Source organism: Diabrotica undecimpunctata, chromosome 1 (genome assembly GCF_040954645.1).
Source record: "Diabrotica undecimpunctata isolate CICGRU chromosome 1, icDiaUnde3, whole genome shotgun sequence".
NCBI lineage: Eukaryota > Metazoa > Arthropoda > Insecta > Coleoptera > Chrysomelidae > Diabrotica > Diabrotica undecimpunctata.
In genome coordinates this window covers 37,368,185-37,378,680 of record NC_092803.1, presented here as the reverse complement: position 1 = coordinate 37,378,680, position 10,496 = coordinate 37,368,185, and the positions used below count along the sequence as shown (strand labels likewise).

The following is a 10,496-nucleotide window of genomic DNA, read 5'->3' as shown; positions in this document are numbered from 1 at the left end:
AAAAAAACGTTTTAAACAAGAAATGTAAGTGGGATTATTTTAAACAACAATGTTTATTAGCACTTTTTTGTATAACGAACCTCCTTCTTCTTCTTCCTTCTTGTATGTAGGCTTTTAAGCCTGTTTTTTCTTCAATATTAGCCTCCCAAATTGTTTAAATTATCGCACTATCTTTTTCTTGGTCTGCCAATACTTCTTCATCCATTTGGTGACTTATCTCATGCTATTCATACTATCCTATTCTCTGCCATTCTACTAATGTGTTCGTTCCACTCCTGTTTCTGTTTTGTCGCCCATCCATTTATGTCTTCTATATTGCATGCTCTTCTTATGTTTTCGTTTCTCTCCCTATCCAACAGACTCTTCCCTGATATTCGTCGAAGTATTTTCATCTCTGTTAAGATGTAGTAGTCGTCTCGTTTTAGATGTGTCAGGTCTTGTCTCCGCCGTGTATGTTAATATGGGTATAATTGCTTCTTTATAGATTCTTGTTTTTGAGTCTTGTCTTAGGTGTTTGTTCTTCGAGATTGTGTCATTACGAGATCCCGCCGCTTTACTTGCTTTTGAGCTTTGTTGCCGTACTTCTTCTTCAACATCTCCGTAACTAGTTATATATATTCCCAGATATCTAAAACCTTACTTCCTGCTTTATTATTTTCCCATCAATTTCGATTTTACATCGTAGTGAGTATTTAGATGTTGTCATATATTTGGTTTTTTCTGCTGATATTATCATATTGTATTTCTTGACTGTTGTATTGAAGATGTGTGTTAATCTTTGGAGCTCGTCTTCTGTCTCGGCGATTAATGCGGCGTCGTCTGCATAATATAATTGGATTTCTTTGTTCCCCATTCTGTAACCATGACCTTTACGAACTGCTTGTATTATTTCGTCCATTATTATATTAAAGAGAAGTGAGCTTAACGAGTCACTCTGTCTGACTTCGCTTTGTACTGGTATACACTGTGTTAGTTTTTCATTTATCTTTGCCTGTATTCGATTATGGAAGTAGATGTTTTCGATGATTTGTATAATATTGATTGGTATGTTTCTTTTATACAGTAGGTGTAAGACGTCTTCGACTTGAATGCGATTGAAATCCTTTGTCAGGTCTATAAAACATAGATATGCTGGTTTATTGTACTCGATGGCCTTTTCTGTGATTTGTCTTAGTACAAATACGGCGTCTACGCAGGATTTTCCAGATCTGAATCCTTGTTGTTATCTGATAAAGTTGATAGTTTTTTTATATTGGTGGTTAGGACTTTTGTGGTAAGTTTAAGTGTGGTGTCAAGTAGATTTATACCTCTATAATTGTTGAAGTCTTCTTTATCTTCTTTCTTGAACATTGGTATCATTATGCTGTTTCTCCATATGTCTGATATCTTGCAGTGCAATATTAGTTTTTGTATAAGTTTTTTCATCTCTAGCGTTATACTTTCTCCTCCGCGTTTTAGAAGTTTGTTGGTTATTCCGCCTGGTCCCGATGACTTTTTATTTTTGAGTAAATTTATAACTATCTCTACTTCCCGAAAACTGATTTCTATTTCGTGTCTTGATTCAGGTACGTTATTGTGCTGATTTTTATTTTCCTTTCCTTTAAACAGTTCCGTAAGATATCTTTCCCATTGGTTTGCTGGTATGTTAATATATTCCTTGTATGTATAATGAACCGTTTTACCATAAACAATGCTTGGAGCGACCGGCGATTTTGAATGTCAGTTGCGCGCGAGAAATCAATTTTTTAAATAAAATCTGTATCAACTCGACGGTAATATACTTATTTTGATCAGAGTGTTCTATCGATAAAGATCAAAATGCGATTTAAAGATGAAGAAAGCGGCTTCCTTATGTAAGTTGACAAAGAAATCAGATTATATAAAGGTATCAAATAAATAAACCTTGAACGATTTTTTATGATTCTTATAAGATCGATAAAATTTCCATTATTGGAGCCTACTCTTCAAAACTTACAGCATTTGAATTTTGGAAACAAATACGAGGCAAATAAAATATGCCTTAAAAATCCCGAATTTCAACTTTCAAGTTACAAATGATCTAAAACGTTTATAACTGCTTCTTTTCGATTGAGCAAGTACGTTTTTCGAAACTACACAACTTCAGCGGCATTATATATATATACATATATATATATATATATATATATATATATATATATATATATATATATATATATATATATATATATATATAATATATATAATATATATATATATATATATATAATATATATAGATATATATATATATATGTATTATATATATTAGTTTTTATAATAACTTTTTTATATACATGTATGATTACACGTATATAAAACATGTATGATTATGTTCTTTTGCTGTGCTAATTTTGTTAATTTGTAAACTATACCTAGTTTCAATTAATTGTTTTATACAACTTTAACTCTAAATGTTCAGTTTCGTAAGCTTTTTCATATTTTTAACATCATTGACTGCTACATGTCTTTGTAAGGTAACACACATTTTTAACTTCTCTATGGATGTTTCATATTGTTCTTTTTAGATGAACTGATCATGCTTTCTGAGCAGAAAGCGAAACGTCTTCAATACATAGATGAAGTAGCCACCTTCTTTATCTTTTATTTCTCCACTTTGACCGAAAAACCCACCACTCTTCGAGTGTACCTTAGTATATATATATATATATATATATATATATATATATATATATATATATATATATATATATATATATATATATATTATATTATATATATATATATATATATATATATATATATATATATATATATATATATATATTATATATATATATATATATATATATATATATGTATATATATATATATATATATACAGATATAATATAATAATGAAGACTTTTTACACTTAATACATATGTTTAAAAACTGTTTAAGGTGGGCTCGTCCTTTCCAATAATCCCTTCCGCTGCGGATGTCATTTAGCTTGGCTAGGGCACTGGTTCCGACGGTGGATTAGAGAAAGCGTACAGTCTCACGACGTCCCAGCTGAAACTGCCATCAAGATGCACCAATTGGTGAAAGAAGCCACCTGTATAGACTCCACTTCTGGTAAAGTTATTCCCATAGTGCATCTACCACCGGAAGACATGAGCTGCCACGCTAGTGCTCTCAGTAAAGCAACGAAAATTAACAAAACATCATTTGTGTTGATTCTTTTTGTACTACAGTTCGAGATTCTTAGGTAGTGTATAATTACCGTTCGAGACTTTTTGTACAGTGCATAATTATAAGACTCACAAGTTTTTCAAAATAATGTAATATTTTTCGTCCTCATTACAAGATGTTTTTACGCAGTAACATTATCAAGTTTTAAGAATATTGTTACATTTAATCTATTATATATTATAACAACAGGGTAAAATTAATCATATGCACCATATAAAACTATTCTACACTCGTGTCTGTCTGAGACTGTGAATCTGAGTTCGCCACTACTCCCCGTCGAAAAAACTATGGGTAAGTATATACGACAGAAATCGGTTAAGTAAAATCCAATAAATTCCCACGAATCCACTGATAACATAGTATAGAGGCAGTAACTATGTCATTTACTGTAGATTTTTTGATTGAACATATTATTCACTCACGCATACACAACCCTATAACACATACTCACAACATACACATACTCATCTGCACATCTACACCATAATTGGCATGTCACCAGACAGCTGCATTGCAACACTGCTCTTCCCAATATTCTACTTCTTCTTTTGGCATCATAACACTGGAAGAGTCTTTGCTTTTTTGACTGTGTCATTCCATTCCGACCTCTCCCGTGCAGTTCTCAATTGTCTTACATTCATAGTTCCCGTATCGTCTCCAACGTCATCAACCATCTTGTTATAGGTTTTCCTTTCTTTAGTCTCCCATGTACTTTTCTCATTACCTTTCTTTCAAATGTTTTGACTTGCTTTTGTTTTTTTTTTTTCATTATCTAGGTGTCACAGCCATAAGTTACTAGTAGTACTAAATGTGGGTACATATGTGGGTACAGAAATTAATCATGTGCATGGGTAGTAACTTACTACGGGTATGTATATCGGGAAAGAAATGAAAGGCAATTTACAAAACAGTCATCAGACCAATAATAACCTACGCGGCAGAAACAAGACTTGACACAAAGAGGACAAAAAGGATGTTAGAAACAGCAGAGATGAAAACAATTAGAAAAACTGATGGTATAACTGATGGTTATAAGACACTATGGGACAGAGCTAGAAGTACAGATATACGACGTAGATGCAAGGTGGAGAACATCAAGAACTGGGTAAGAAATAGAAGAGTAGAATGGAATGATCATATAAGCTGAATGACAACAAATATAGTTGTAATGGTGGCAAGAGATGGTTCCCCAATAGGAAGGCGATCAGTAGGAAGACCACGAAAACGATGGAACGACAACTTACTGAAGGCACGTTGAAAAACACACAAAGTCATGTCTATATAAAAAGAAGAAAAAGAAAAAGAAGAAGAAGAAATATCTAAAGGCATCCACATGTTCGATGATATAGTTGTCTATTGTGCATCGAGTCTAATTCGATGCTATTGTGATATTATTTTCACTGTCAGGTGTCCTTTTTTCTGTCATGTATTTGGTTTTTGTTTCACTTATTTTAAACCTCCTTTTTCGTGCTTTGGAATTAATTTCCCAATTTCATTTAGTCGTTGCTTGCTCCTACTAATGATAGTTACATTATCTGCATGTGCAGTAATTTGTACCGATTTGGTATTTATCTGACCGATTACATTAGTTATTCTAATGACCGCCTCAAGAAGTAGGTTGAACAGCATGGTTGACTGTATAAGGCGAACTGCCCATTTCTCCATCATTTGCTCCTTTGCTCCATAATAATTAAGATATTAGATAACGGATTCTTCCCCACAGTTCAGATTATTCGTTTTTTAATAATTTTGCCAAAAAATCAGAGCTTTCAATATACTATTTCAAGACGAAATATCATTTGGTACATTTACTCTAAGACTCACTGCCCTTCAAACGGAAAGTATTTATAACGATCGACATATGCACCTCATTTTCGTTTATATCGAACTGGTTTTATTTCGGATGCTATTATTTCTTGCGAATTATCTTTATTCTTTTCAGCATTTTCTATATCTTGATCTTCGTCGGCATCGAAATATTACAATATTTACTTAAAACTTTCCAACTTTCCACAGATTCGTTTAAATTATATTCCAAAACCTTACTCCTTACTTCACTTCTAGAACTATCATGTTCTTCTAATAATGCTATTAATTCAGCTTATTATATTTTTTTCACTTTATCGGTATTTTTTTCTCGCATATGATATAGCCTCAACGGAATTCAAAGTTTTATTACCTATCCTACTGTCAACTGAATCATCTCAGCTATTCATACTCTCTTTCCTTGTCTATGATTTATATTGTCATGAGTATATAAGCTGACGCATATGTGACTGACGTGGTGCTGACTAATTAATGAAATATTGAAATCAAATAACCATAATTGAGCAACACCACTGTTTTTTTTTGTAAAATCACAGGTTGTTTAAAAAAAAGGTCACTACTTAATATATTACAAATTCTATAAATAACTAAATAAAGATAAATAAATAAAAATACATGTGGCCACTAGAATGTGGCCACAACAAAATGATAAATCGTGTATTATAATCATTTATAGTACACAGTAAAAACCACGGCACAAGTCGACCAAATCTACCATAGGTGTGCCGGGGTTCCGCGGGTGCTGTGGCACCCACACTAACTTTCGAGGGGCGCAAAAATTGGGATCGTTCAATTAATTATTTTATTCTCGTTAAACGAAAAAGTAAAACTTTTGTAATAAATAAGTTAAAAATTATTAATAAAGTAGATAAGTATATCTAATACGGGCCTCCGTTGGTATTATAAAATTAAACGAGCGGATACAAAATTTTGCTAAAAGAAAATATTGAGGGCGATAGATTAAGAAGTTTTGATAAACGCCTAACAGTTAAAAAAAAGCTCTATACATTTATCAGAAGACTTTTTTTTTTTTTGTTTTTTAAGATGAATAATATTGATTTATATTAAAAACAAACTATTTAAAAATAATTAAAACATATATGGGTTCCATTCGTTTTTGTTTCAGCTTTTTCATCGTTTTTTTATTTTTTTCATAATTAATTATTTAATAGATTTTATCCTCTGATTACTGACATTAACTTACTATACCCAATACGGACTATCTCGTGTATTTATAATTTTAAATGTTTTTATTTTAAATTTCTTTATGATTTAGTATTTTATAATCATATATATCTATTAGATAGTCGTATATAAGTTAAAAAAAAAAGATAGGGAACATCCTTCAAACATGATAGGAAACCATAATACTGTGCCTGATTACACTTGCTTGAAATTACCAAAAGAAAGATTAGAAAGATCTTCTAGAATAGTAAGAGGTTTTTGCCAACCACAACTAGAACAGTTTTGAGCCAATATAACCGGCAAAATGAAAAACATTAAAAGTCGGTCGATTTACCCACTTGGAATTTCAACTTTAAATGGTTGGAATATAGTCCAACAAAAGATGCAGCTTTCTGTTTTTGTGCAGATGTTTTGGCATGAAGGACAGTACTAATCCTGGATTGATAGAGACTGCGTTTGTTTCTAGTGGATTTTCATCATGTAATAAAGCTACAGAACGATTTAAAACGTATCAACAGACAAGTTGCCATAGATTTAGAACAGAAACTTCTGAGTTATACCTGAATAACTGAGGTAATCTAAACTGAGTTATAACGTGAATAACTAGGTAGATCTTCAAATCCAAAAAAAGAGGCTGAACTGAAATCCAGAGAGAAGCAGCGACAAAAAAATTGGATTATATGAAGAAACTGTAGAAATTGATATAACTATAGTTTTAGTAAAAGGTGGAAAACCTCTTCGTGGTCATGATGAAACGGAAGAAAGCAATGAAAAGAAGTGCTTCTCGACATTGTACAATTTCTTAAAACATTTTACTTACATTTAAGGCATACTTGGAATCAGCCCCAAAAAACTGCACTTATCTTAGCAACTACATTTAAAATGATTTTTTGCGTTCTGTCAAAAACTTAAGGAATATTCAGAAGGAACTGAAAAAGCAGCCTCTTTCTGTGATTTCAGACGAGACTTCTGACGAGCGTCACTCGCCATGAGCAGATGACTATTGTTTTTAGATATATCCCTTAAGGTAGTACGGTTCCTGTTGACAGGCTATTAACATTGAAACGTTTAAATTTAACTGATGCAGAAACCATTTTTGAAATAATAAATTCTCATTTGCATGATATAAATGTTTCTGGGAGGATCTATGCTTTGACGGAGCTTTAGGGATGTCAGGAAACATTACTGGTGTACAAAAAAGACGTAAAAAGAAAAATATTAAAATTTTATATAATTATTGCTATGAGCATTGCCTTACTTTAGGCAATTGCCTTAATCTTTATCCGAAATACGTTGGGCTTGTCGTGCTAAGGCAGTTGCTCTGGTCAAAAATCAGGTTGAAGCAATTATAGAAGCCATTAAAGAGACAGTTGATGACGCAACTGATGCTAAAGCTAGAGCTAACGGTAAAGGGATACTGCATCAGATAAAATCCTTTGATTTATTTTGTCGTTGGAAATAATGCATGCAATTCTGCAAATGGTGGTCAAAATTACCAAATTACTTAATCAGCAGACATAGATATTTGTTAAGCTATAGAAGAAGTTTCAAACGTAGCGTTTGCTTTGAAAGAATTAAGGATCGAACTATCTATATTTGATAATATTTATACCAAACTAAAAGACACTTGTGATAGGCTTTAAATTGACATTCCTACCCTGAGAAAACGTAAAGTTTCTACTAGATTACATAATAATGCTAGCAATGAATGTACAGTCAACGATAAAAAAAGAAGTGAAACTCTTTGTATTTTTTCCGCTTTTAGACTAAACGATTCAGTCATTAAACGATAGATTTGACCAAGAATCAAAAAAATATTTATTCAGTAGGCAAAATCTTATTGTTAAATATAGATGAGCTAGAAAATCAAGATTTAAAACACACCTTAGTACATTTTGATTTCAATTCTTCGGAATTAGAAGCTGAATTAAGCTTTAAAAAACAAGAAAAAGTAAAAAAATTTCACCTTCAAAAGCTCTCGACTGGCTTGTTTGGATGTCTTAGCTTAATAAAAAATTGATGTTTCCAGTGTTTAACCAATTAATAGTTAAATTTGCCACTATTCCTGTAACAAGTTGTAGTTGTGAGAGTATTTTTTGTAATTTAAGCAGAATAAAATCGATATTTCGATCGACAATGCTACAGGACTATTTGAAATATCTAATGGTGCCTTTTGTTGAACAAGAACTTACTCTAAATATAGATAAAGGTAGTGTAGTTTTTTTTGGCATAAACATTTGCCATTCGGCCAGTCAAAACTTTTTTGAGTTCTTCCCAAAGGAAAGAAAAGAAAATAATTATCACAATGCATATTTGGTTATCAGTAAAGGGACAAACATGGTTACTCGCTTCTCGTCTAGGGAACCATCAACACATTAAATTAAAACATAAACTAGACTGGGTCACGGATAGTAGGTTTAAAACAAATGGGATAAAACAACGGTTACTATTTTAACTGGGCTTACAAATTGAGGTTACTTTTCGAAATAAATTCTGTTAAGTAGTTATATAATAGTGTAGTTAAAGAATTTTAAAAAATCATACAGTTCCTGTCATATAAAACTGGTACACTTTTTTTCCTAATGTAAACTTGTGTTCAGACTGGAAACAATGGTTTGTGAATTAATTCGTTGTTGCCATCGCAAATAACGGAATTGCACTAAATCTAAATAAAAAAAAAATGCTCAAAAATGTATAAAGTTTTTAGATAGGTATTATTTTTATCATTAACAACAAAAAACCGTATCTAAAAATGTTTACAAGGATCTTTAAACGTAGTGTTGGCACAGGGAACATTGGAATGTATCTACTATAATTTTCTTCAATTACCTACGGAACATGAACTGTTAACTGTATTTTATATCAATAAGTTTAGTAAGAGGGAAACTATTAAGAATAATTTATTATTTATTACATGAACGATAAATGTGAAAAACTAACATCATACTTTATCCTACGTACATTACACTGGTAAACACACAGTTTGCTGCCGGAAATTTTTTACTCTTTCTAGGTAATTTGGGTCCGCTGAATCCAAAAATGCCACCAGATTTGCTCCATCAGATCGTTTTCAGGAAATACAACAGATCACATTTCTAACATATAGGGTAAGTTAAGCACTAGCTACATATATGTAGTTCTGCTCCCAATCAAATAAACAAAACACTAATAAAAAGTAAGATAATTATTGTACAATTATGTACTTACAAAAATCATCACTCATATCTGCCAAAAAAACTTAACTTCTTATCTAACCTAACCAGCATTGCAGCACAAATCTGCTATTCAGCGTCACCTAAAAACTTCCTTTTGTATGATTTTCTTACAAAGGCGTTAAAAGGACGGTCCCTTTGAAGACTCCAGCAGTAATCCGCCGTCATGTGAGTGTCCCATCTCCCCTGATACCTCTCTTCAATCGTTTTAATATCTTGGTTCAAGCGTTCCCCTTGATCCTCACTAAGGTCGCCAAGATTTTCTGGGAAACGGTCTAAGTGGCTGTGGAGGTAATGAATTTTAATACTCATATGACAACCGTGTTTGTTAAAATTGTTGAGCATTTCTTCCACTATATCCCGGTAATTTTCCGATTTATTGTTTCCAAGAAAATTTTGCACAACTTTCACAAAAAAACACCATTCAATTTCAGTCATCGATTTGTAAAATGCAAATCTTTTATAAATTGTCGTATCTGAGGCCCATCAGATATTCTGGCTTTTAATTTTTCTTTACTAAGTGCAGGGAATTTGCTGGACAAGTATTCAAAACAAGGACGATTCTGGTCTAGAGCCTTTACAAATTGTTTCATCAGCCCTAGTTTAATATGTAACTGAGGTAATATTATTTTCTCTCGGTCGACCAATGCTTCGTTAACTACATTAGCTTCTCCTTGAACTAAAGCATCTCTGGGATGGCATTTTCTTCTATTCCAGTGTTGGTCCCTAGCCCTGCTATCCCAAAGACACAGGAAACAAGGATATTTTGTATAGCCACCTTGTTGTCCCAGGAGAAAGTTCACCATCTTAAAATCAACACAGATCGCCCACTGATGGTGGTCATACTTAATGTTTTTTAGCACCAGCGAAATTGTTTTATATTCTTCTTTCATTTTTGTAGAATTCCCAATTGGTATACTTCCATATTTGTTGCCATTATGTAAAGGGATACACTTTAAACTTCGTTTAAAACTGTCGATAAAAAGACGCCAGTGATCTGATATATATTCCGATACACCCATTTTGTCTAACAGTCCTTTAATATTATAACAAAAAACCA

At 32.2% G+C, this 10,496-nt stretch overlaps 1 protein-coding gene across 1 annotated transcript in view; it reads left to right on the top strand.

Annotated features, from left to right (window-relative positions):
* LOC140438904 (uncharacterized) overlaps nt 1–3,232 on the top strand; it is a 274,049-nt gene extending 270,817 nt beyond the window's left edge. Inside the window, exon 5 of the mRNA XM_072528557.1 lies at nt 2,922–3,232. Within this exon, the coding sequence (XP_072384658.1) occupies nt 2,922–3,232 (311 nt within the window). The remainder of the gene's footprint in view (nt 1–2,921) is intronic.
* The last annotated feature ends 7,264 nt before the right edge of the window (nt 3,233–10,496 follow it).